This window comes from Coregonus lavaretus, assembly GCF_964263955.1.
Source record: "Coregonus lavaretus genome assembly, chromosome: 19".
NCBI lineage: Eukaryota > Metazoa > Chordata > Actinopteri > Salmoniformes > Salmonidae > Coregonus > Coregonus lavaretus.
The window spans coordinates 14,503,023-14,531,002 of NC_140006.1; the positions used below are offsets into that span (position 1 = coordinate 14,503,023).

The following is a 27,980-nucleotide window of genomic DNA, read 5'->3' on the forward strand; positions in this document are numbered from 1 at the left end:
TTTGAAAACATTTTATTTTAAAGAAAAGTATCAAAGTGAAAAAGACAGGCACAATTTTATTCAAATAGTTTAGATAGTTATCATTATTATCATACAAATTAATATAATTATTATTGTTTTAACTACTAGTAAACCCTCTCATCCCTGAAAAATAAAAAAACAGCACCATGAATTGAGAACTGTAAACAAGTGCATTGACAAAAAGGAGTCATTTTCATATCTTCAATTTATTGCATTGAGATGGAAAAACAATCAAGTTTCAAAAATAATATCCCCATCCCATTCACTTCCCCCAAAATGAAATATAAAATTAAGGCCACTTTCTAAATGTAGTTCCCTGTCCAGCAGGACATTTAATGACAATGTACACAGACACATTCTATACATGGAGAACAACAATAACAATAGTAATAGACATAATAATAATGACAACATCGTTGATAATAATAATCATAATAATCATTAAAACACTGCATGACATAAAGGAATATTAATGACACAGACAAATTGCTCAGCTTTCAAATGAGTGTTATACATGCTTCATTAGGACACTGTTAGTGTATCCTTTCCCTTTAATGTTCCATACTGGCTCTCTTAAATCGAGATATCAAATTGTAGTAAGGATGGACTGGGGGCACGCATAGACTCTTATCTGATATATACCCCCTCTCTCTTCAGACTGTTCATAGTTCATGTGATATAACTGAGATATAGGAGACAACACTTAACGGGTAAAATACTTTGACAGAATCTAGCATAATCTACTATCATGGAGCAGAACATTACATGACATGGAATGATGCTGATTGCATTTTTTAACACATTAGACACTAAAATGGGCAGATGGAGGCACTGAACATAATTATGTTCAAAGCTGAAATTCGCAAGGACACAAACACTGACGACATCCACTAAAAAATGACATTTAAAAAGGCTAAACAAACTGCGATGAGCTGGAGTCAACAACCACAAAGAGAGCGAGAGAGAAAGGAGGGAAGAGAAGAGGGGACGGAAATGGAAGAATAGAGTGGGAGTGAAAGAGCAAAAGGAATCTCTTCCATGTTTAAGTTGGTAGTGGTAGGAATATTTTAACTATAGCTAACAAGTATATCTTGCTCTGGCTAACCCTCGTTCACAGTCCACAGATCAGTTGACTTTAGTTCTCTCTCTTTTTATCTCCACTAGCATTACTCTCCATTTGCTCTCTTCTCTCCCATACAGTCCCTCTCAACTCTTCAGCCTCCTCTCTCTCCTCTCTCTCCTCCCTTTCTCTCCTCTCCCTCTCCTCCCCTCTACACCTTGTCCAGTAGGGAGCGTTGGCAGTAGAGGAGATGGCGTGGGGTGCCGTACCTGCGGAAGAACAGCAGTGCCCCCAGAGTGAGGATCACACACACCAGCAGCATGAGGGGCACCACCACCGCCGCCGCGCCCGCCCCTCCGCCAGATCCTCCTTCCTCCTCCACCTCGATGATGATGACCTCTGTCTCATCTCTATCCTCCTCTCTGTCTTCCCGGTCATGTCCTCCACCCCCTCTTCCTCCGTCGGTCTTGGGGTCTTCCTCTGGACAGCCCATCCAGTCTTTAAGAGCAGACTTGGGGTATCCAGGCTCAACACGAAGCTTATGGTTGTTGAACTTCCAATACTTATTGGCTTTGTAGAAGTAGGTGTGTCCTGAGAGCCAAATACAGTGGGGAGATAAAGATGTAAAATAAGAAATACAGAGTTGGGATAACTTTATCCATTGAAATAAAAAAATAATTTTAAAAAAACGTTGTTTTCTTTAGATTAGGACATATAAAAGACACGCACAAAAACACACGGGAAGGTTACCTTGGTCCCTGCTCATGATGCCAGCTTTAATATTGTCTGGGACGCCCTGCCACACATTGATGGGTTTGGGGTATTCAGCGTCCACAGAGCGTGAGTCCTCATTGTAGCGATAGTACCTAACATGGGGAGAGACAGACATTTTTCAGTGTAACATGAGTGCATCCGCATATCTCCAAACCTCTGGTCTGTGCTGACCACACACCTACAGGTCTATTATTCTTCCAAAGATGTGGCTGCTCTGCTGGTGTGGTCTGAGTTATGAGATGTAGGCTAGGTGGGCCACTGAAAGACCAAACCTCCCGGAGACAGAATTATGTTCTGGTTCTCTTAGCTAAGCCTCTTAATTAACTGAGTTCAGCAGGATAACCAATATGCAATGAATAGTATCATTGTATCATTTCTGTGTTTCTCATTGCTGGTTTTGATTTCCTCATCTCAAATGTCAGAGACCTCTTACAAGCAAAAGTGGCAGTACTTATTTTGGGAAATTTGCAAGCATCTTTTGGCCAAATAGCAATTTGTGACAGAGAAATATGATGTTCCCTTTCAGTCAGTCAACTTTCGTACAACATACAGTGAGGGAAAAAAGTATTTGATCCCCTGCTGATTTTGTACGTTTGCCCACTGACAAAGAAATGATCAGTCTATAATTGTAATGGTAGGTTTATTTGAACAGTGAGAGACAGAATAACAACAAAATAATCCAGAAAAACGCATGTCAAAAATGTTATAAATTGATTTGCATTTTAATGAGGGAAATAAGTATTTGACCCCCTCTCAATCAGAAAGATTTCTGGCTCCCAGGTGTCTTTTATACAGGTAACGAGCTGAGATTAGGAGCACACTCTTAAAGGGAGCGCTCCTAATCTCAGCCTGTTACCTGTATAAAAGACACCTGTCCACAGAAGCAATCAATAAATCAGATTCCAAACTCTCCACCATGGCCAAGACCAAAGAGCTCTCCAAGGATGTCAGGGACAAGATTGTAGACCTACACAAGGCTGGAATGGGCTACAAGACCATCGCCAAGCAGCTTGGTGAGAAGGTGACAACAGTTGGTGCGATTATCCGCAAATGGAAGAAACACAAAATAACTGTCAATCTCCCTCGGCCTGGGGCTCCATGCAAGATCTCACCTCGTGGAGTTGCAATGATCATGAGAACGGGGAGGAATCAGCCCAAAACTACACGGGAGGATCTTGTCAATGATCTCAAGGCAGCTGGGACCATAGTCACCAAGAAAACAATTAGTAACACCCTACGCCGTGAAGGACTGAAATCCTGCAGCGCCCGCAAGGTCCCCCTGCTCAAGAAAGCACATATACAGGCCCGTCTGAAGTTTGCCAATGAACATCTGAATGATTCAGAGGAGAACTGGGTGAAAGTGTTGTGGTCAGATGAGACCAAAATCGAGCTCTTTGGCATCAACTCAACTCGCCGTGTTTGGAGGAGGAATGCTGCCTATGACCCCAAGAACACCATCCCCACCGTCAAACATGGAGGTGGAAACATTATGCTTTGGGGGTGTTTTTCTGCTAAGGGGACAGGACAACTTCACCGCATCAAAGGGACGATGGACGGGGCCATGTACCGTCAAATATTGGGTGAGAACCTCCTTCCCTCAGCCAGGGCATTGAAAATTGGTTTTGCCACCAAGTACTAAGTCATGTTTTGCAGAGGGGTCAAATACTTATTTCCCTCATTAAAATACAAATCAATTTATAACATTTTTGACATGCGTTTTTCTGGATTTTGTTGTTGTTATTCTGTCTCTCACTGTTCAAATAAACCTACCATTCAAATTATAGACTGATCATGTCTTTGTCAGTGAGCAAACGTACAAAATCAGCAGGGGATCAAATACTTTTTTCCCTCACTGTACTATGTGGAGTCGTACGCTGGCGACTTCGGTTGAAGGATCTACAATCACGCCTGACAATGAAATCCATGCCTCACTGGAAGCCCCGCCTTCGACAGGTGATAAGCGTGAGGCTCGGATTCATTCTTTCAATTCTTTCGCTCTTCACCTCGGTGTGAACAGGAACGATTCACGCTACTAAAACAAACAATTGGAAAACAAGACTGTATTACGTTGCGCCAACTAAACTGTCTCATAGTGGTAGAGCGTGCTCACCCCCTGGTTGTTGGGTGCTGAAGTTTGTACTTGTTCTCATACATTTCCTAATCAAGAATAATGAGTTACTCTTCAATTTGCTGGTGCAATGACTAAGATGGCTAAGAAAGCGACCGAGACGACGATGTCGAAGCCAGGTTTGGGGTTGAGATCATGCCCCCAGTCATGCGGTTATAGCATTTCTCTAAAAGATACTCACGATTACCGATGGCGACTTTCCTTTCCCAAATGCTGGTACCTCGGCTGGGACCGAGGTGCAGGAAGCAGAGAGAGACTTGGAGCTGTGGTCAGAACAGGTGGAACTAGCATCCCAACAGTGAGACGGCTGGTTACATACAGGACCCAGGTTCAGATGACGACTTGGTGTCTCTGGACGGCTCCGGGGACGAAGAGGACTTAGTTCTGGGACAGCCACCTCCTCACGCTACGGGAGTAGCGGTGGAAAACTTAGTATCCAACGCATCGTTCATAGAACTGTGCCGCAGGACGACTATGTGTTTGGAGGTGAAGTGGGCATGTTCATCCCTGCAGTAGAAGGCATCAAGGTTCGGTTGGAAGTACCTACCCCCTGTGGCTGCCACAGTCAAGCACCACCTACCCCTGTTTCCTGATTTCATCAAAGAATTGACAACAACCTGGTCCAAACCGCATTCAGCTAAGCTGATGCTGCATGGGTGTGCCCCCTTCATGGATCTGGAAAGGATGGAAGGTACAGGGCTGGTGCACACGCCTCAGTTGGATGGCAAGCTAGCTGGCTACCTATCCCCGTTGGCTAACAAGGGCGTGGCTAATGCGAATCCTACGCTCCCTAACAACCACTGTTTCGGCTGCTCAGCTGGAGAAGGTGTATAGTGCAGAGGGGGTGGCTGCCTGATCCCTGTTGTCTATCACTATGCTGCAGGTTTACCAGACCGAGTTTCTGGAGGATCTGGGCATGGCTTTGGCCGCAGGAGAGCCCCACGCAGAGCTCCTCGATATCCGTGTTATGGTCGACTTCATTCTGCACATGTCCCGGAGCACCGTTCTAGTGCTCAGGAAGAGAATGGGAGCTACTGTGGTGGCACAGCGTCATCTTTGGCTGACGCTCTCGCAGGTGCCGGAGAGTGACAAACAGATGTACCTTGATGAGCTGATTTCTCCCACAGGGTTGTTCAGTTCGGCCCTGGAGGCTATGCAGGCCCAGTTCGAGGCCAAAAAGAAGCAGGAAGAGAAGAAGTTGCACGCTTATCTCCCTCGTAGGTCCTTTCGGGATGCTGAGGGGGAACCTTCCGGAAGGCTGACAGGCGGAGCTCCGTCAGCTAAGCAGGCTGCCCCGGGGGCCGAGGATAGATGGTACAGCCTGTATTCCCTGGTTCCGAAAAGAAATGTTGGTTTACGCCCAATTCTAGTAATGCGTGCCCTGAACAACCATCTCAGAGTTCACAAATTCAAGATGCTCACAAACCAGAGGCTTTTACGATCCGTGCATCCCGACAATTGGTTCACTACCATCGACCTTCAGGATGCGTACTTTCATGTGCCCATGTACCCCAGTCACAGAAAGTTCCTGAGATTCCATCACGAGGCGATAGCCTACGAGTTTTTGGTACTCCCGTTCGACTTGTCCCTCTCGCCTCATGTTTTTTCGAAGGTGGTGGAGGCAGCTCTGGCACCCATGAGGGGCCAGGGGCTGAGGGTATTGGCCTATCTGGACGATTCAAGGGAGTCAAGGGAACAAGCGGTGTTACACACATCCATGACATCACGTTGTGATTGACCAATCAAAGTTCAGTATGGTTTCCAGCCCTTACTGGATTGGCTGTTGATACCTAGCACTACCTAGCCTGCTTGCTAGCACTAACATGAGGGCGAAGCAAGAGTGGCTATCCCAATTTACACGTTAAAAGGATCTCGGCCATAACCCCTTTGCAGCGCATTCCATTCCTGGGTCTCGAGTTAAACTCGTGTGTAAATCGTGCTTTTCTATCCTTGGAGAGGGGGTCTGGGTTCCAGCTCTGCTAGGCCCAATTTTGGATGGGGCGCACAATACGTTTTCGCCAGTTCCTGAGCCTACTGGGGATAATGGTTCTATGATTGTGGTCCTTCCCCTGGGACTATTATTGATGCCGGCCGTTCCAGCGCTGGGTGCTAGCAACGTGCTTGGATGCATCTCGCCACCTAAGCCAGTAGATTCAGGTGTCCCCGACATGCCTTCGTGCACTGGCCCAGTGGAGGGATCCCTGGCTGTTGTCACAAGAGGTTCTCATGGGCCAGGTGTTGTTTGTCCCGCAAGATGGTCATGACAGATGCGTCCCCCCCAAGGGTGGGGCGCACTGTGCGAGGGTTACTCAATTCAGGGAGTATGGACGGTGTCACAGAGTGCCCGGCATATCAATTACCTGGAACTTCTGACGGTGTACTTAGCGCTTAGGCACCTCCCGCGTTTGTCGGGCCGGCATGTGCTGGTCAGATCCGACAACACGATGATGGTGGCATACATCAACAGACGGGGTGGACTTGGTTCCTCCCCCTCCTCACCTTGGCTCGCTCCCTGTTGCTGTGGCGCAGTGTGCATTTGCTCTCACTTTGGGTGGTGAATGTTCCCGGTTGCCTCAACTCGGGTAGGATCTGTAATCAAGGGGGCCCTTCTTCCTCAGGAGTGAAGACTACACCCATGGGTGGTTGCCCAAATATGGGAGAGGTTTAGCAGGGCCGACGTAGATCTTTATGCATCACGAGAAAATGCACAGTGTCATCTATGTTTCTTGATGAGGGACCCGAGTACCCCATTGGAAACGGACACTCTGGCGCCCCAGTGGCCTCGGACTCTCCTTTCCACGTTTCCGCCAGTGGATCTGATTCAGCCCACGTTGGAGAGGGTGCGCCGGGAGTGCTTATCATTAATTCTTGTGGCTCCCTGTTGGCCCAGGCAGCCTTGGCTTGCAGAGATCATTCGCCTTTTAGGCGCGGACCCGTGACAACTCTCGTTGCGCAGGGACCTGTTGTCCCAGGCGCATGGACAGGTTTGGCACTGAGAGGCCGGAGATTTAGTTTTTTGGGGCCCCTGGGAGGGCCAATCTGATGGCTAGTGTTTTACCTCCGAAATGGTATTGCTACCATTCAGTCTGCATGGGCAACCTCCACGAGAGGGCTGTATGCGTATCATTGGCAAGCGTTTGAGCTCTGGTGCCAAGATAAAGGACTTGTTCTTTTTCAATGCTCTGTGTGGACAATCCTTATGTTCCTACAGGAGCTTTTCGAGCAGGGAAGTGAATTCTCCACGTTGAAAGTGTACATGGTCGCTATCTCAGCATGTCATGTGGGAATTGACTGAGCTTCACTGGAGGTTCTCCCCCTGGTGATGCGGTTCCTGAAAGGTTTACATTGTCTCAGACGGGTATCTAAATCTATTGCTCAGACATGGGACTTGGCGCTGGTATTGGAGGTGCAGTGTGTGGCCTCATTTGAGCCTCTGGAGTCGGTGGATCTGAAGATCCCCTCCTTTAAAACCTCCCTGCTCATGGCTGTGGCCTCGTCTAAAAGGGTTAGGGACCTCCACGCATTATCCGTACAACCTTCCGGGCGACTCTAAGGTGACATACATTCAGCTTTACGCACATATATTGAACGGACCCGGTATACCCGGTTATGTGACCAGCTTTTTGTCTGTTTTGCTAATCCTGCTAGCGGCAGGGCGCTCTCTAAGCAGTGTCTCTCTCACTGGCATATATCAGCATTTGGCAAGGGTTAACTAGCGTGCCCACTCCACCAGGGGTTTGACAGCGTCTTGGGCATTGTTTAAAGGGTTGATCAGAGTACACAACAGAACAGTGTACTGCCTACACTCGGTTTGTTGTTTTTATTAAACAGTTTTCATTAAAGCGTTAAAGCGTTTGTATTGCTACTGATTCCGCGACGCGGTCAGCCTTTACGGTTGGGACCGCAAGTTTGTGTCCCGGATTCCTGTTAAGTAGCAGTTTGCTGCTAGCCATCATGAAAATGGAGCAGGCTAACGCTATCAGTGCTAGCGCACTGGTGTTTTTATCCACGGCTGGACGCAAATGCTTTAGGTGTGAGATGATTTCCACACAATCACAAGATGAAGAACTGGAAAATGGACAGGGATTTGTCTGCCCTAAATGCACCACCATCAAGCATCTTCGGGAAGAGATCCTGCGGCTCTTAGCTCGGCTGCGAGAAAAGGAAAACCTGCTTTCTAAGTACACCAACCTTGCTGTAACCCAGGCAAACCGAATCTCAGTTTTAAATGCCTCCTATAGCAAAGCTGTCGATTAGTCGGGCGGCGTTGATCTGTCCCAATCCAACAAACAGATGTTAAGCTCAACTCCGCGGCCCATGGGAGACTGGACATCCGTAAGGCGTAGGAGATAGGGGAGGCAGTCTGGCCACCCATCTATCCAAGAAGATCAGATCCCAAGCTTTGCCCAGCTTGAGACGGACCTACCAGCCCCGGGAGTCAGCACGGATCCTGGGTGTATACCAACAGCCGGCGGCCACCCAGTGGCATCCTCCCCCAAAGGCCACCACAGTTCAGCAGGTCGTTTCCTCATCAGATTCTGATAAATTGGAGACTGCCAGAAAATGTGTTGTAACGTTAACAATTTGGTTGTTATTCTATTAGTTACCCTCAGGCAGATGCCCCATGGGCAGAGTGGCCCACACTCATTGAATATGGCACTTTTAAATGTTAGAGCAATCACTAGTTAAACCTTTTTGTGAATGACCTCTTTACTGAGCACAGAGTTGATTGCATGTTTCTCACTGAAACATGGCTGTCTTCAGACTGTAGTGCCGCTCATATTGAAGCCTCCCCCCGGACTAAAGCTTTTCATACTCTATCAGAAATGGGAAAAAGGGTAGAGCATCTCATCAGGTCTTGCTTTTTTTACTAATGCTCTCAGCTGTAAGGACATTTCATTTGGCGACTTTGGGTCTTTTGAGCATCATGCTATACTGTTTAAATGTCAGCCACCAGGGCTGGCCATAACCCTGTATAGGCCACCAAAGCACTGCCCCACTTTCTTTACTGATTTCTCTGAACTATTGTCTATTGTCCTTGAGAACTATGACAAAATCATTGTGTTGGGTGATTTTAATATTCATGTTAACAAAGAGGCTGACTCCAAAGCCATTGAATTTCTGAATCTTTGAGCTCTATGGACTTTATCCAACATGTTACTGTGCCCACCCATAACCGCGGCCATACTCTGGACCTGATTATTACCAAGGGGCTTTCTATTGACATAGCCTCTATTGAGTGTATGAACAATACTCCATCACCTATTCTGCCTTCCTCTTGTGATGATTTAGTTGATAACTTTAATAGCAAATTAGGGGCAACAATTGATGCCATAGCTCCAGTAAAGTTGAAAAAGGCCACATCCAAACGGAGAGAAATTTCAGAAAGGCAGAGCAGAAGTATAACAAGGCAATTAGAAATGCCAGATGGGCTCATTTTTCTAACTTGATCACTAATAATCAGAATAATTCGAGTGCTCTTTTTGACCATTGTTGGCTTGATAAATCCTACCCCTGCAAATCTATGTGAACTTTCCTCCACATCTAAATGTGATGAGTTTGTGGCATATTTCAGAGATAAGATAACAAACATTAGGCTGGGTATCAGTCAAGCAAGACCTGATGAGATGTTTGATGATATGTGCCCTAGCCTACCACGCACTCTGGATTTATTTCCCCTGGTTGACACAGACTGCCCCTGGTTGACACAGGTTGCTCAGGAAAGTGATATAACAACTTAAGCCTTCTACCTGCCTTCTCGATCCACCTTCTTCAAAACAGTTTTTAATTGTATATCTGAAGAAGTACAAGCTATTGTTAATCACTCCCTGTTCACAGGCACTTTCCCCACTGCACTAAAAAATGGCTATGGAGAAAACCCTTCTGAAGAAAAGTAATCTAGATTATTCAGCTCTTTGCAATTTTTGGCCAATCTCCAACCTTCCACACTTAAGCAAAATTCTGGAGAAATTGGTTTTCAAACAGCAAAATTATTTTTTAAGTGCCAACTTTATTTTCGAAAAATTCCAATCTGGTTTTCGGGCCCACCACAGCACAGAGACAGCCTTAGTTAAAGTGGTAAATGATCTTAGAGCCAACACAGATGCCAAACAGCTCTCTGTCCTTGTACTCTTGGATTTAAGTGCTGCATTCGACACTGTTGACCATGATGTCCTTCTGGACAGACTGGAGAGGTTGGTTGGCCTCTCTGGTCCAGTTCTAAATTGGTTAAGGACCTATTTAACCGGTCAAGAGTTTTTTGTCACCTTTGGTGAACATAACTCAGAGAAAATACATATCACATGTGGCGTTCCACAAGGTTAGATTTTGGGTCCGGTACTGTTCAGTTTATATACGTTACCCCTTGGCAGCATTATCAGAAAGCACAGCATTGATTTTCACACGACTTTACATTTCTGTGTCACCAGAGGATTTTAGCTCCACAAATAAATGATTAGCCTGTATTAGTGATTTAAATACTTGGATGGCTTACAACTTCCTCCAGCTAAATCAAGACCGAGGTACTTATTGTTGGAGCCAAAGCACAGAGAGAGAATTTGGCTGCACATTTTAATTCACAGGCAATAAAGATAAAACACCATGTAAAAAACCTAGCTGTTATTTTAGATTCTGAACTCAATTTCGAATCACACATTAGGAATGTGACCAAAATAGCTTTTTACCACCAGAGGAACATTGCCAAGGTGAGGCTGTTTCTCTCTCAGGCTGATACAGAGAGACTCATCCATGCTTTTATTACAAGCAGGCTTGACTACTGTAATGCTCTCCTGTCTGGTCTACCCAAGAAAGCCATTGGTCAACTGCAAAACATACAGAATGCTGCAGCACGGGTACTGACCAAGACCAGACGGAGAGCACACATTACACCGGTTTTAAGGTTTCTGCACTGGCTGCCTGAGAGTTTTAGAATTCATTTTAAGATTATTCTATTGGTTTTTAAATCAATACACAATTGTGCACCCCAATACATGTCAGACATGCTTTTAAGTTATGTACCCAGTAGGTCCCTCAGGTCCTCTGGCACCGGCCTTTTAACTATCCCAAAGCCTAGCACCAAGAGGCATGGAGAGGCAGACTTTAGTTACTATGTCCCCAGCCTCTGGAATAGCCTGTCAGAGAACCTGAGGGGGGCCGAAACTGTGGACATTTTTTAAAGAGATCTTAAAACACACCTTTTTAGCTTTGCTTTTCCTCAGGGTGCTTTTTAGTCGTTCAAATGTATTGTTATTCTTTTGTTTTTTATCTTCTTATGTTTGTTGTGCAGTAAATATTTCACTTTTTATTTTCATTGTTTTTAGTAGTTTTTTCCTGTGAAGCACATTGTGTTGCATTCCATGTCTGAAATGTGCTGTATAAATAAAGCTTGATTTGATTTGATTTCACTATAGGAGATATTTGTGCTGCGGCGAGTTGGGCATCACCACACACTTTAGTGAGGTTTTATTGCTTGGATGTCACTGCTCCCAGTGTAGCGCACAGTGTGCTTAATGCTGGGACAAGTAACTAGGCAGCGCGCCGTGTGCACAATACCCAGACTGCTGCATCTGGCGGGGTCAGGTCTGGGTGGTCTGCCATGGGCCATTTCATTTAGTATCCGTTGGGGTCGGCTTGGGGCGTGATTATATTTCCCCATAGTATGTTGTACCGAAGTTGACTGACTGAAAGGGAATATAACATTAAGACTATAACTACTGTTCCCTGAAGGAGGGAAGCAAGGTACAACACCTGTTAGGCCCCGCACCGCCCGTTCCTGGGCTCTGTGAAGAGCAGTATTAAATTGAAAGAATGAATCAACGCCTCAAGCTTATCAACTGTGGAAGGCGGGGCTTCCAGCGAGGCACGGATTTCATTGGCCTTGTCAGGCATGATTGTAGATTCTTCAACCAAAGTCGCGAGAGTGCGACTCCCATAGTATGTTGTATTTCGTTTCCCTCCTTCAGGGAACAGTAGTTCATGTCATAATGTTATGTTTTCAACGTTCTTTAGTTTAGTGTATACATTTCCACTCTACTCAGTCATGTCATGTTGATGTATACAAACACACACAGAGACATTCAGATGCGAAGAGACTGACTTGTTTCCTCTGAAGAAGTATGTCTTGCCGGTGGGGGTGTAGAAGAGGGCGGCATCTATTTTGTCTTTGGGTAGACCACTGCCCATCTCCTTTAGAGACTTGGGGTAGCCATCCTCCAGAAGAGATTCCTTGAAAACCCAGTGCCTGTCTCCTACACAGAGAGAGAGAGAGAATCTGAATGAGTGGCTTTCCTCAGTAAGAATTACAATGATGTCTTCTACATATACAGGTCTATAGAATAGTATTGTGAGTGGGTGGTAACAGAGTAAAGAGTAAAGACAGATTTACCCTTGAAAAATACAAAGTTGCCATCATCCCTTTCATAAGCAGCATTGATGTTTGATGGCAGGCCTCTCCAGAAATGGCCTATTGGCATTGGGTATCCGTCCAGAACCGCGTTGTTACGGACTCTCCAGAACCACTTATCCTGAAGGAGAGAGAGACATGGTTAATACCTGTACAAACTAAATATATGTATATATATATTTAGGCAATACGGCCCGTTGTTACGGACTCTCCAGAACCACTTCTCCTGAAGGAGAGAGAGACATGGTTAATACCTGTATATGGCCAATATACCACGGCTAAGGGTTGTTCTTATGCACGACGCAATGCGGAGTGCCTGGACACAGCCCTTAGCCGTGGTATATTGGCCATATACCACAACCCCCCGAGGTGCCTTATTGCAATTATAAACAGCTTACCAACATAATTAGAGCAGTAAAAATAAATGTTTTGTCATACCCGTGGTATACGGTCTGATATACCACGGCTGTCAGCCAATAAGCATTCAGGGCTCAAACCACCCAGTTTATAAATATATATATATATATACATATATATACACAACGACAAAGCTAATTTCAGCTATACATATCTGTAATTAATTACCTTGAAGACAAACATTTCTCCTCGGAGGATGGCGATGGTGTCAAAGTGTCCCTCACAGATGTCAGGGCCAAAGCGAGGGTTGTATGGGGTGTGAGTGGGTTTGGGCGGGTGGTGAGGGGAGCGTGGGGTAGGTGGAGGAGGGCGGGGGCCACCACCTGATCTACCACCTGCACGGTAGAGGAAGAGAGTAATGTAATCCTCTACTACTATCATTACCTTGGCCCTTCATCTTTTTTTGTGATCTGACTAAAATGAAATTTGGGCCCTAGTTATAGCCTAGATACAGTATAACAACTAACAGTAATTATAATGAATTTCCTCTTAGCCTGTGCTCACCATAGATTTGCTGTATCCCCCTGAGGTCATCTTCAGGCAGCTGGAAGTTCTCTGTGTCCATCCACTGGTAGAATGGAGCCATGATGGCCGAGGGGTCGTTGGAGTGCTCCAGACCCAGGGCATGACCCAACTCATGTACCGACACCAGGAACACGTCATTACCTAAGACCAACAGAACCATGTCATCACCATCACATTAAATTGTCCCATGAAATTCAAGCTTGTTATAACAATGGTATGTGTGCATCTATAAAAAAAAAAAGCACTATTCAAATTGAACTGACTGGGAACATCTAATGTATTGACAAGCTATCCCTGTGGTTTTAAATAGCAGGCCTCTATCTCACCATCAAAACGAAAGAAAACTGTATATCATGCATTTTCCCCACACAAACACGCCCTGGGGATAAGTTCCAAAACACACACATTGGGGCCTGCTGATGGTGTGTTTTTGTGGCCTGCTGCTCACAACTGCCTGAGGAGCATGGTAACTCCCAACCCAGTGAATTTCCCATCATAACATCCCTCTCCCTCTTCCAAACACTCAAGGTCACTCACCTGACAGATCACTGTTGCCGACCGTCCAAGGCTCTGCAGAGTCAAAGTGAGTGTCTCCCCCTATGCCGTTACCGGGGAAGTAGGCATGTGCCAAGAAGCCCCCCTCGCCGTCGAAGGGACTGGAGTCGCCATGGAAACCCTCACCAAAGAAGAGCATGATGTCGGCAAAGTCCTCCACCTTGTCCCGTATGTGACTGTAGGGGATCTCCCGGAAGCGTAGAGGGGTCACACTCTCCCATACCTTGAAGGCCTTCCTGATAGCCTCATGGGTCTCATACTCCCCCACCTTAGGGGTGTAGTTCTGTATACTAAGAGGGAAAGAGGGAGCACCGTTAGAGAGAGAAGAGCACAGTTTGTGACAGAAAAATATAGAAATTGAGGGAGTAAGGAGAAGACGGGGAGTAAAGAGGGAAAACAGTGATAAACTTTACGGCATAATAATAAACACTTTACATAACTTCACCATATGGGTTGTGGCTGTTCTTTTCATTGTTACCCTACACATGCAATTGGAGTTGGAGGCATAACTTACCAGAAGGTGAGATCAGTCTTATCCCATTTCAGGCCCTGGATAGCGTAGCGCTTCTTTCTCAGGTTGCTCTTCAGCTCAGTGCCGAACTTGTCTGGAACGCCACATCGTGGCCGCTTCATTGCCCTGGCAAACACAATTCAGGGACTGGTCACACAGAGTCGAATAGAATCTCTGTCTTGGAAACCCGCCTTTGATTACGATAACCCTGAATCAGTGATTTCACACAAGTAAGGCTATTTGTTTTTAATGGCCTAGTTATAAGCTCCTGGTCCTACAAACAGGGTAATATGGTCCTGAACCAGCAACAGTTGTTTAGCGTGAGAGGCACTCACTCTACAGTGTTGGTGTCGATGGAGCCGGTGATGGTCAAGCCGTAGAACCTCTGCATGGCTGTGATGGCCGTGGTGATGGAGTGAGGGGAACGGGCAGCGTGTGTCCGCAGGTCACCTGGGGGCAGGTAGCCATACTGCTGCAGCCACACCTAAAAGATGGAACAGGAAGAGGTTGTAATGTTAAAACATGTCCTGGATGGTTGTAGAATGAATATAATACAGATAAGTCAGAAATACTGTATACGGTAAAGTATATGGATTCTGCTTCAACATCTATCTTTGCATCTGTAGGATATGAATGTTGGCAAATAAGGCTGAGTAGACTTGATGTACATTCCACAATGACATAAACAACAAATAATCTCAAATGTATGTTTTCATATGTTTTGGCTTGCGTGAGAAGCACAAGGTCCACAAACTGGCGATGGTCATTCCAATGAGTAACTATAAAAGTATTCAAACATAAACAGTATTCTTCAGTGACTGTGTCCAGACCAATGAAAGTAAGGCCAATTTGACAGAAGCTGACACACTGAAACCAAACCAGGACAAAATGGCCCCGTACAAAGACAGCTCAGATTTCACTAAAGCCCTTGTAGGGAAAAGCCCAAATCTTGGTAGACAAAACTTAACAGTGAAACTAAAAACATTCTGTAGGTAAAATATTAACCTACATCCCTATAGGTCTAGACTGGCCTCGCTTTCCAGGCTTCTACTTGTGCGATTACAGTGTCTGGCTGCACTAGAGAAGGGGCCAGATGATTACAGTATATATTTGACCTTGCATTTCCCTGGAAGCTCATCACTCTGGTGCCTCCCACTCTTTATCCGTGGCAGAACCAGTGGCTGGGTTCCAAACCTCTCCCACACAATTTCAGCTCTACCCTTTCTCCCCCCCCCCCCCCCCCCCCCAAACAGGAGTTGGAAACAACACTGTGGCTATTGTGAGGTAGGTAAACCTGAGACCCACCCCTCTGATATTCTCTACTGAACACGCCCTGACTCCAACATTGTCAATAAGCTAGCACACACCCAGGAGGTGTTTTTCACAACTTTAAAATATGGTTTGTTTGGCTGCATGTTTGACCTTCAACTATTCAGCTCTTTTGTTGCGTTAACAATGTCAGTCTCTTGCGAAAAAACACAGTCAGTCAGTAATTTTACTGGGAATTTCTCTGTGATCCCATCCAAAACTCAAAAGTCAAAACCCCTCCCCCCCAGATTCCCGTCTCTCTGTCCTCTTCTCTCCACACTCCTCCTCCCACTCTCCCTCTCTTTTCTCTTACGGAAAACCCAGAGCCCTGAGGGTAAATAATTGTGAACAACCACACCCAGTGCACAGTTAGTACATCGGTTGTGTACAGTAACTGCCTGGTAGGTTGTTGTACATGTTCCAGGAACATAATGAATATAATTAACACAAAAACAATACTTTAAATGAACTAGTCATTATGTAATTTCAGAATTTTCTCTGTATCAAACTGTACTACAGTGATAAGTCAGCAGTTTCATTATACTGTAGCGGGTGATGTTGGACGTAGTCAGGCGCAGGAGAGGAAATCACTGAATAAATGGTTTATTCAAATAAACAGAGGTACGCAGCTATGCGTAATATACACCAGTGCGGTAAACGGCGTACTGGGGAAGACAAGGCACACGGGTGAACATCCCGGCGATACACAATACAAATCTAGCTCAACTGAGCTATATATCCTCTACATTGAACAATCACACTCAAAGACAAGGGGGCAGAGGGAACACTTATACAGGTACTGATGAGGGGATATGAACCAGGTGTGTGTAATAAACAAGACAAAACAAATGGAATGATGAGATGAGGAGCGGCAGTGGCTAGAAGGCCGGTGACGATGAACGCCGAAGCCTGCCCGAACAAGGAGAGGAGGCAGCCTCGGAGGAAGTCGTGACATATAACATATACTGTGTGTGTGGGTGGGGGGAACTCACTGTATTACAGTATTGTAAATACGTATGAAGGAGTGAGGTGGAGAGAGGTAGAGGAGCGTCATGAAAGAGAGGGGGATGGTGAAGTGTGTAATTAATGGATTATGATTATATAAATATAATGGAGGTGGGAGGACATGTCTAGAGGAAGAGTTTGTTTCAGGACAAGTTTCAATTCTATGTTTGGTATAAGGCCACAGCAGCTCTTTCTGAGGCCACTATACCTTTCGTTCGAGTCTTTTATCTGGGTCATTCATAGTGTAAAAATTTTTTAAAATGTAAACAAGTGTAAAATATGGATGTATGCGCAAAAGAGCCATTCAGTAAAACGGAACACTTGTTTCAACCATAAGCCTAGTGAGTCCCACTCCTCCCATACATGGTCCCATTGGTGGATCCGTAAAAAAAACGTCTTCAAGTGTTATTCACTGTAAGGGTATGCTACTTCTAACTGTAGCACTTTTGATCACTGAAGCCTAAAGAGTGGGCAGTTATAGTGGTCACTTTATTTACTTTAGTTGAGTGAGTCAGACCTAGTATTTAGACTTTTTACATAGACAAAGTAACAAACTAATAGGCCTACACATTTTAGAGGTAAGGATATGACTTCCCTGACCTTAAAAATGAGAGTTCGAAGGATGTGTGTGTGTGTGTGTGTGTGTGTGTGTGTGTGTGTGTGTGTGTGTGTGTGTGCACTGGCGCCCCTGCCTAGAAATAGAGAAAGATGACTGAATTACATTTCAAAGAAGAAGAAAAACAAACATTTTCTCTTGGCCAATGGAAATAAAACTCTGGTCAACAGTACTCCAGATTACTGATCGACTTAGTGTGCCCCAATGACTACACACAAACATAACAACAGATCATGAGAATGAAGGCTCATTGCTCATAGCTAGAGTTGAAGTCTGAAGTTTATATACACCTTAGCCAAATACATTTAAACTCAGTTTTTCACAATTCCTGACATTTAATCCCAGTAAAAATTCCCTGTCTTAGGTCAGGTAAGATCACCACTTTATTTTAAGAATGTGAAATGTCAGAATAATAGTAGAGAGCTTTTATTTCTTTCATCACATTCCCAGTGGGTCAGAAGTTTACACACACTCAATTAGTATTTGGTAGCATTGCCTTTAAATTGTTTAACTTGGGTCAAACGTTTCGGGTAGCCTTCCACAAGCTTCCCACAATAATTTGGGTGAATTTTGGCCCATTCCTCCTGACAGAGCTGGTGTAACTGAGTCATGTTTGTAGGCCTCCTTGCTCGCACACACTTTTTCAGTTCTGCCCACACATTTTCTATAGGATTGAGGTCAGGGCTTTGTGATGGCCACTCCAATACCTTGACTTTGTTGTCCTTAAGACATTTTGGCACAACTTTGGAAGTATGCTTGGGGTCATTGTCCATTTGGAAGACCCATTTGCGACCAAGCTTTAACTTCCTGACTGATGTCTTGAGATGTTTCTTCAATATATCCACATAATTTTCCTTCCTCATGACGCCATCTATTTTGTGAAGTGCACCAGTCCTTTTTTATGGAGGTTTTGGAGCAGTGGCTTCTTCCTTGCTGAGCGGCCTTTCAGGTTATGTCGATATAGGACTCGTTTTACTGTGGATATAGATACTTTTGTACCTGTTTCCTCCAGCATCTTCACAAGGTCCTTTGCTGTTGTTCTGGGATTGATTTGCACTTTTTACACCAAAGTACGTTCATCTCTAGGAGACAGAACGTGTCTCTTTCCTGAGCGGTTTGACGGCTGCGTGGTCCCATGGTGTTTATACTTGCGTACTATTGTTTGTACAGATGAACGTGGTACCTTCAGGAGTTTGGAAATTGCTCCCAAGGATGAACCAGACTTGTGGAGGTCTACCATTTTTTTTCTGAGGTCTTGGCTGATTTCTTTTCATTTTCCCATGATGTCAAACAAAGAGGCACTGAGTTTGAAGGTAGGCCTTGAAATACATCCACAGGTACATCTCCAATTGACTCAAATTATGTCAACTAGCCTATCAAAAGCTTCTAAAGCCATGACATCATTTTCTGGAATTTTCCAAGCTGTTTAAAGGCACAGTCAACTTAGTGTATGTAAACGTCTGACCCACTAGAATTGTGATACAGTGAATTATAAGTGAAATAATCTGTCTATAAACAATTGTTGGAAAAATTACTTGTGTCATGCACAAGGTAATGTCCTAACCGACTTGCCAAAACTATAGTTTGTTAACAAGAAATTTGTGGAGTGGTTGAAAAACAAGTTTTAATGACTCCAACCTAAGTGTATGTAAACTTCCGACTTCAACTGTAGATACGCAATATACTGACACAATGATCTGGCCCACACAAGACACTTGGCTTAGGAGCTACTGAACACACTATGACAAATCACAACACACACACATCATCAGAGTCATTCATCATACATGTGTGTGTCTGGGTGGTGTTGCAACATTATCATCATAAATCTTCTATGTGGATGTTACTGATAAACCTCCCTGACCTCTGACTCTTCTCTACCTAAGTGTGTATGGGATTACCAGCGGTTGTCTATGCAAACAGTCCTCTAGCTAGCCAACATCAACAAGATTTTTTAAAGTCATTTAGCAGACGCTCTTATCTTTTTTTTTCTTCATACTTATTGCCACAGTGAGACCAACACAAGGTGTTTTCAAGCAAAGAGGAAATCCTCTGCCCACTTTCTTGCTCTCACTGAGGCCACTGGATATGAAACACCTACCTTCCATGCTCTGACTGGTACTATGGTCTTTAAACAGCTGCATTGAGCCCAGTCTAATTGGCTATGACACAGAGCTGCAGATCTTGATTTACTGTTCACTTAGGGTATTATCTCTCTCTCGATACTAGTGAGCGTTCTGGTGCAAAGATTATGGCCAAACATCACTCAAATTACCGGTAGTATTATATGTGCTTTGTTGGGCTCCGGGCAGCCGAGCGGAAATGGAGGAAAACTAGACTCCCTGCGGACCTGGCATCTTTTCACTCCCTCCTCTCTACATTTTCTTCATCTGTTTCTGCTGCTAAAGCCACTTTCTACCACTCTAAATTCCAAGCATCTGCCTCTAACCCTAGGAAGCTCTTTGCCACCTTCTCCTCCCTGCTGAATCCCCCCCCCCCTCCTCCCTCTCTGTGGATGACTTCATCAACCATTTTGAAAAGAAGGTTGACGACATCCGATCCTCGTTTGTTAAGTCAAATGACACTGCTGGTCCTGCTCACACTGCCCTACCCTATGCTTTGACTTATTTCTCCTCTCTCTCTCCAGATAAAATCTTGCGACTTGTGAGGGCCGGCCGCCCAACAACCTGCCCGCTTGACCCTATCCCCTCCTCTCTTCTCCAGACCATCTCCGGTGACCTTCTCCCTTACCTCACCTCGCTCATCAACTCATCCTTGACCGCTGGCTATGTCCCTTCCGTCTTCAAGAGAGCGAGAGTTGCACCCCTTCTCAAAAAACCAACACTCGATCCCTCTGATGTCAACAACTACAGACCAGTATCCCTTCTTTCTTTTCTCTCCAAAACTCTTGAGCGTGCCGTCTTTAGCCAACTCTCTTGCTATCTCTCTCAGAATGACCTTCTTGATCCAAACCAGTCAGGTTTCAAGACTGGTCATTCAACTGAGACTGCTCTTCTCTGTGTCACGGAGGCTCTCCGCACTGCTAAAGCTAACTCTCTCTCCTCTGCTCTTGTCCTTCTAGACATGTCTGCTGCCTTTGATACTGTGAACCATCAGATCCTCTTCTCCACCCTCTCCGAGCTGGGCATCTCCGGCACGGCTCACTCTTGGATTGCGTCCTACCTGACCGGTCGCTCCTACCAAGTGGCGTGGCGAGAGTCTGTCTCCGCACCACGTGCTCTCACCACTGGTGTCCCCCAGGGCTCAGTTCTAGGCCCTCTCCTATTCTCGCTATACACCAAGTCACTTGGCTCTGTCATATCCTCACATGGCCTGTCCTATCATTGCTACGCAGACAACACACAACTAATCTTCTCCTTTCCCCCTTCTGATAACCAGGTGGCGAATCGCATCTCTGCATGTCTGGCAGACGTATCAGTGTGGATGACGGATCACCACCTCAAGCTGAACCTCAGCAAGACGGAGCTGCTCTTCCTCCCGGGGAAGGACTGCCCGTTCCATGATCTCGCCATCACGGTTGACAACTCCGTTGTGTCCTCCTCATAGAGTGCGAAGAGCCTTGACGTGACCCTGGACAACACCCTGTCGTTCTCCGCTAACATCAAAGCGGTGACCCCATCCTGTAGGTTCATGCTCTACAACATTCGGAGAGTTTGACCCTGCCTTACACAGGAAGCGGCACAGGTCCTAATCCAGGCACTTGTCATCTCCCGTCTGGATTACTGCAACTCGCTGTTGGCTGGGCTCCCTGCCTGTGCCATTAAACCCCTACAACTCATCCAGAATGCCGCAGCCCGTCTGGTGTTCAACCTTCCCATGTTCTCTCACGTCACCCCGCTCCTCCGCACACTCCACTGGCTTACAGTTGAAGCTCGCATCTGCTACAAGACCATGGTGCTTGCCTACGGAGCTGTGAGGGGAACGGCACCTCCGTACCTTCAGGCTCTGATCAGTCCCTACACCCAAACGAGGGCATTGCGTTCATCCACCTCTGCGGAAGCACAGTTCCCGCTCAGCCCAGTCAAAACTGTTCGCTGCTCTGGCACCCCAATGGTGGAACAAGCTCCCTCATGACGCCAGGACAGCGGAGTCACTCACCACCTTCCGGAGACACTTGAAACCCCTCCTCTTTAAGGAATACCTGGGATAGGATAAAGTAATCATTCTACCTCCCCTTACCCCACCCCCCCAAAAAAAAAAAAAAAAATATTGTAAAGTGGTTATCCCACTGGCTATAAGGTGAATGCACCAATTTGTAAGTCGCTCTGGATAAGAGCGTCTGCTAAATGACGTAAATGTAATGTAAAATGTTGGTGAGTTACCCCAAATGTAGAACAGAAGCAGTGAAAAGCTGTCAATTGGAACTGAGTTGATAGACTATAGCATTCCAAAAGTCTGATGGCACTGGCGCCCATATCACATATCGGCCAAATGTCAACAACAGGTGTGGCTGAAATAGCTGAATCCACTCATTTTTGAAGGGGTGTCCACATACTTTTGTGTATATAGTGTATATGCTTATTTTGCGGAATGTAAACCATTTACCTGTGTTACAAAAGATTAATAAAATAATATAAAAGTGTTAATGCTTGACAGACAGTATCTCTTTGCAATCATTACCAATTTGGCACTTTTAAGCTAAGAATATTGTATGTTTTTTGCACTTTTAAGGTAGGGCCTATTGCTTTATATCAGGTTAGAACATCACAATGCATATATTTTTTACAAAGTTTCAGAGAGGATATTGCCCCTCTAAATGTTCTAAAATTGATTGCTGCGTTCAAATGGGCAGAAGGTAGCCTAGCGGTTAGAGTGTTGTGCCAGTAATCTGAAAGGTTGCGAGTTCAATTCTGCGATGTGAAAAAGTTGTTGCTGTGCCCTTGAGCAAGGCACATAACCCCAATCGCTCCAGGGTAGCCGTTAACTGTAATGAATCTGGCAATAAGCTAACAATCCCTGTTATTTCTTTTCGAGTGACCTCCCAAGAGTTTGACTCACTCACCTCTGGTTTTGTGGCGCCGCTCCTTGCATGCTCAGGTCCTATGCCAGCACGAGCAACAGCAGTCGGGCATACGCCTCTATCCAGAGTGCCATTCCTCGACCACGACACCCGCAAAAAACTACTAAAGAAAGGCCCTGTTTTTCCCCTGCATCATTTTTCCTTGATTCTTGAAGTAGCTACACCGGTAGGAAGAAGAGCTTCCAAATGCTAAATTATGGATCAAAAATATAATTGTTTAAACAGCCATTTTCATTGATGAAAGCTGCACATTCTTTACTTGCTTCTAAAGTAAAAAACAGATTTATCTGTCTAAATGGCAAACTCATTGACTGACATTATCAGTGCTTCAGTTCCCTCTGAGAGACATACTAGATTACTTTCTGCTAAATTGACAGTCTAATCTAGGTCAGGGAGGGGCAACTTTGATGGAGGTGGGGGCCACAAAAAATCTGAACTCATCATGAGGGGCCACAGTGACTTGTGGGTCTGCATACCCACATCCGTACCCACACATGCAGTCAGAGCCAGCCCTAGCCTTTTTTGTGGCCCTAAGCGAAATTTTGTTGCGGTTCAGGTTTCGTTCCGTTTGCTTCCATTTAAGAACGTTTTTCAACAGAATCGGCACAATGAATACACCCCTGATCACATGCAAACACAGTTCACTTTCATAGCAGCCACATACAAACAGCTTGTTGTATATATAATTCCTTCTAGCATCTATCTACACGCGCTCTCCTCTTCTCACCTTTTCCACTTTTTGTGGACTTCATTGCACAACACATCAGCTGTCTGTGACAAGGCAAAAAAACGTTTACAAGCCAAACCTTCATATCATGAACGCTAACCGCTACACACAGCCTACATCGTTGTCACGTCATAGTCAACATAGCTACTAGAACTAACATGTTAGTAAACCCACTACAATCATGTAGTACAGTGTACAGTCAGCAGCAAGCAGTTTAGCAGTTACACAGTTATACATTTATAAAACCAAAAGGTTACCTTGCCTTGGAAGAGTTTCAGTGTTAAATAACCATAGTCAGCTAGCTAACATAGCATCCCTCTCTGTTTGAGCCAGGTGTTTGAGTAGGGCAAACTAGCTAGTTGCATTCGATGCTAGCTAAGTAAGTGAAAGTGAAAAATATACTACAAAATATTGATAGCTCTCTCTCTCTCGCTTCTCCTAAATATTGGAATAAATTAATTTGTTCAGAACTGTTCAACTGTCTTTCTCTCTCTTTGAGTCAACTACTCACCACATGTTATGCACTTCAGTGCTAGCTACTGTAGCTGTAGCTTATGCTTTCAGTACTAGATTCATTCTCTGATCCTTTGATTGGGTGGACATATCAGTTCATGCTGCAAGAGCTCTGATTGGTTGGAATACATCCTCCGGAAGTTGTCATAATTACTGTGTAAGTCTATGGAAGGGGGTGAGAACCATGAGCTGCCTAGGTTTTGTATTGAAGTCAACGTACCCAGAGGACAGAAGCTAGCTGTCTTCTGGCTACACCATGGTGCTACCCTACAGAGTGCTGCTGAGGCTACCGTAGACCTTCATTGCAAAACAGTGTGTTTTAATCAATTATTTGGTGACGTGAATATATTTAGTATAGTTTTATCTAAAAAGGATAACTTTTTTAATATTTCACTATTTGTATTTTTCTGAAATTCACTGAGGAGGATGGTCCTCCCCTTCCTCCTCTGAGGAGCCTATACTGGTCTCTTAGTACATTTAGCAAGCTAACTAGCCATCTAACTAGCGATTAGCATTAGCGGCTAACAATACTTATTTTAGTCATAACTTGCTAAGAAAATACAAACTAGCAGACAGTAAGATACACAAATAGTGTAATTGTTAAACGCTTGTGAAAATCAGCATTCTTTTCACCAACATCTTGTTGCATCTACCTGACCATGCAGACTGCAGAGTGAATGGCAAGAAAGTGTTTGTGACTCCGAGCAACTGATCTCTCCTTGAGTGACAGGGAGAAGGGCTTAGTGTGGGAAGCGGCATGCAGGAGGGAGAAAGACGACTCAACTAGCCAACGGAGTAAACTGTAAAAACGGACATTACACCCCGATTTGCGTATCACATTTAACAAACCAAACATTGAAATACCGTTATAGAAGGTAAAGTAAAAACCCAAACTGGTCCATGTATCAATACCGGTATATAGTAAAATACGGTTTACGCCCAGCCCAAGGTGAGAGATAAAAAGTACATTTAACAGCTAATTTCATGCAATTCTACAACTTTTCTTTTGCCATAGGGTGGAGAGAAATGTTTGCAGTTTTTAATATGATATCTGACTGACAATGACTAACAAAATCAATGGGGGCCCCCCGGTCAGTAATTCGACCATGATTACTACAAGTTTAGATAGCTGGCCGCTATACTAATTTACCATTCTGAAAAATGTTAGCTGACATGGGCTACTTGAGTGACTGTCAGTGACTGACATAACAAGAGGAAAACTGCTGATGCACAACCAGATTTCGAAATTGCAACTTGTGTATTCTACTATTCCCAACTGAGTTCCAAAATGTTTTATTATTATTTTATTTAGAAATTGTTCCGTGGGCCTACAAATGGCAGTTTCCCATCCCTGATGTAGTTAAATTATTCTTTCCATTTGCACAGCTGGAAATGCAATTCAGGCCCCTAAAGCATGCTCAGATTACAGTTCAGGTGCCAGCAGTCAGATTAAAAACATCAAAAGGACATTTGACATCTACAGTGATGTAGTCAGAGCTTCATGTGATATGATCTAGCTTACTGTGTTTTCCTAAATGATAGATGTCTGTCAGTAGGAGTATAGGTTGCGTGGGGCTTTAACATGATGGTGACTTCCTGTAGTCGAAAAACAAAGGAACTTAATCTCTCTCTGACTAGGGATACTGACCGCTGGTGAGTCCTCCTCCACTGCTGACCATCAGACTATCATCTCTTCAGACACAGCCCTTCTCTCTGTAAAATTCCCTTCCCCCAGTTCAACCCTAACTCAGCACAGATGTCAACAATTATATTTCCGCATGTCTTTGAACTTGGATCCTACCCGCAACTCTAAATCCCCTCTCCTTTCAGAAAGTGCCTCTGTACCTGACCACAATACAGAGACCATGGTATTTCTCCCCATTTGTCTTCTTCTTCTTCTCTTTTTCTTTTATTTTGCCTCCTCAGCATTTCTAAATGTTGTCATGTGAGCCATCATCATTGTGGTTTGCTTCCTTTAGCTGAGCTCAGATCCATCCCACATCCCCCCAGTTCTACTGACAGTCTATCATCCCAGACCTGGGAAATGATTTCCTTGCTTTTGGGGTACAACTTTTTTTTACCCTAAAAGCGCCAACAGGGGTAAATTCTGACCCCAAGAGGTCTGAAATGTAACAACTTCAAAACTCTATTTATCCTTCTGAAACTAGTTACCAACCACAAAAACACCTTACCATGATTTCTGTGTTAATATGGAGGAATTCAAAATTAGATATTGTGTATACTAGTGGTGCATGGGCTAAGCTGAAAATGTGAACTCAATAGAAAACGTTGTGATAAAAGCACCAAATTTGCCACAGAGGTAGATCTATGTACCCTGAAAAGATATAGGCATGGAGCCACCCCAGATTTGCCCCCTGGGGCATGGCTGCCACTATAACTAAAAAATAACTCTAAAATGTAAATACATATTTAGCTTCCTGTCAATGTCTCTATACCAAGTCGAGAGTCTCATCTTTCAGATGCAATTGGAACTGAGTTGATAGACTATAGCGTTCCAAAAGTCTGATGGCATATCGCATATAGCCCATATAGGTGACATCTTAGGTCATACCGGTAGGCTATATATCAGATTAGCTCAATTGCCAATTTCTCAGCTCTGGGTATCACAGAAACACAACACTTTAAATGAATAATACACAAATGTTTATAAAAAGGCTATGGGGGAAATGTATCAAAATATATGTTCAAAACATACAAAAACGTCTATTTTGAAACATCAATTTTGACTATAAATTTGTGAACAGTTTAAAATATATGCTTATTTGGTGGATTTTAAACCATTTACTTGTGTTACAAAATAATCAAATAAAAAGTGTTACTGCTTGACAGACAGTGTCTCTTTGCGATCATTACCAATTTGGCACTTTTAAAATAAGAATATGTTATTTGCGCTTTTAAGGTTAACAGTAGGGCCTATTGGTATACATCAGGTTAAAACATCACGATGCATATTCTTATTTTTGTATATTTCTTTTCGTTTTAAAAAATATATTTTTTACATAGTTTGCCCATCTAACTTTTCAAAGATTGATTGCGGTGTTCAAATGTAGCGGTTAACCTAGCGTTGTGCCCGTAATCTGGAAGGTTGTGAGTTCGACTCCGGGAGCCGACAAGGTGAAAAATCTGTCGCTGTGCCCTTGAGCAAGGCATATCGTTTCAGGGTAGCCGTTAACTCTGATGAATCTGGCAACAAACCAACAATCCCTGCTAATTATTTTCGAGTGACCTACCAAGACTAGGGTATGACTCACTCACCTCTGGTTTTACATCTTGTTGCGCCGCTCCTTGCACGCTCAGGTCCCATGCCAACACGAGCAACAGCAGTTGGGCATATGCCTCTACTCGGAGTGCCATTCCTCGACCACGACACCGGCTAAAAACTACCAAAAAGGCCCTATTTTCCCCTGTATCACTTTTCCTTGATTCTTGAAGTAGCTACACCGGTAGGAAGTACGCTTCCAAATGCAAAATTATGGATCAAAAATATAATTGTTTAAACAGCAATTTGCATTGATGAAAGCCGGACATTCTTTACTTGCTTCTAAAATCAAAACCAGATGTATTTGTAAACATAAACTGAGGAGTAACTTGATTAAAGAGCTGCGAGAGGTTGCATCAATAATTTGGCATTCAACGTTTTAACAGCTCATATTCCACAATAATTACAGTCGACGACCTTGTTTCTCTTTGTCGCAGTCTCAACGTTTTAGGCCTATATATTTATTTGCTGCTTTCCCTGAATTTTCCTTCTGTCGGTATGGTCGGGATGTTTTGATTCCTCTTTCTTCACCCCTCTCTCTCTCACACAGCTACTGCTAGTTTGATAGTCCCGCGAGGCCTTTACTGGAAAATAGTAAAACCTCCCCCTTCAACATTGGCCCTTCCCTTCTGTTTTTGCATGAAGGGGTATGGTCAAATTTTTAGCTGATGACCTTGGCAGAGAAGTTTGGCTGTCTTCTGCTAGGGAAAATGGTGCCCAGTCAGCCTCTGTAAGCCTACCTCTGAGTAATTACTTTATAAAGGAGTTATTACGAGTTAGTAAGCATATCACCAACACTGTCTACAGTCACACATGAGGTCATTCCATAAAAGTATCAATACATGAGATAATTGTTTATGTATATAAAAGATTATGCAAATAGGCCTATTGATGAATAAGACTCTCACATTCTTTCTGAAATGTTCATCAGTAGCCTAGTCTGGGGACATGCTCAAATGTCCTGTGGTAGAAGATTGTTGCTCCCAGTTGAATGACACAGTTATCATCAGGCAGGCGTACACAATGGTAGGTACTATGGGCCACTGGTTAATGAAAGAGGGTAGAGGGGTCACCTCAGCCTCACCCTCTGTGGGTTCG

At 44.4% G+C, this 27,980-nt stretch overlaps 1 protein-coding gene across 1 annotated transcript; it reads right to left on the reverse strand.

Moving 5' to 3' along the window:
- On the reverse strand, window positions 1-27,437 carry mmp14b (matrix metallopeptidase 14b (membrane-inserted)). Its single transcript, XM_084183348.1, has 10 exons — window positions 26,879-27,437; window positions 14,728-14,876; window positions 14,396-14,518; window positions 13,864-14,171; window positions 13,306-13,467; window positions 12,970-13,136; window positions 12,367-12,505; window positions 12,079-12,229; window positions 1,832-1,947; window positions 1-1,672 (listed from the first exon to the last, which is right to left on the reverse strand). The coding sequence occupies exons 1-10, from the start codon at window positions 26,975-26,977 to the stop codon at window positions 1,293-1,295; spliced, it is 1,794 nt and encodes a 597-aa protein (XP_084039474.1). The 5' UTR covers window positions 26,978-27,437; the 3' UTR covers window positions 1-1,292.
- Between the last annotated feature and the right edge of the window lie 543 nt (window positions 27,438-27,980).

Excerpts from the sequence above, each read along its gene's own strand:
- mmp14b (XM_084183348.1), bottom strand. The coding sequence starts at position 26,977 with ATGGCACTCCGAGTAGAGGCATATGCCCAACTGCTGTTGCTCGTGTTG. Across the intron at positions 12,230-12,366 it reads CAACTTTGTATTTTTCAAGG|GAGACAGGCACTGGGTTTTC; the intron begins GTAAATCTGTCT and ends CTCTCTGTGTAG. Across the intron at positions 1,948-12,078 it reads TACTTCTTCAGAGGAAACAA|GTACTATCGCTACAATGAGG; the intron begins GTCAGTCTCTTC and ends TCCCCATGTTAG.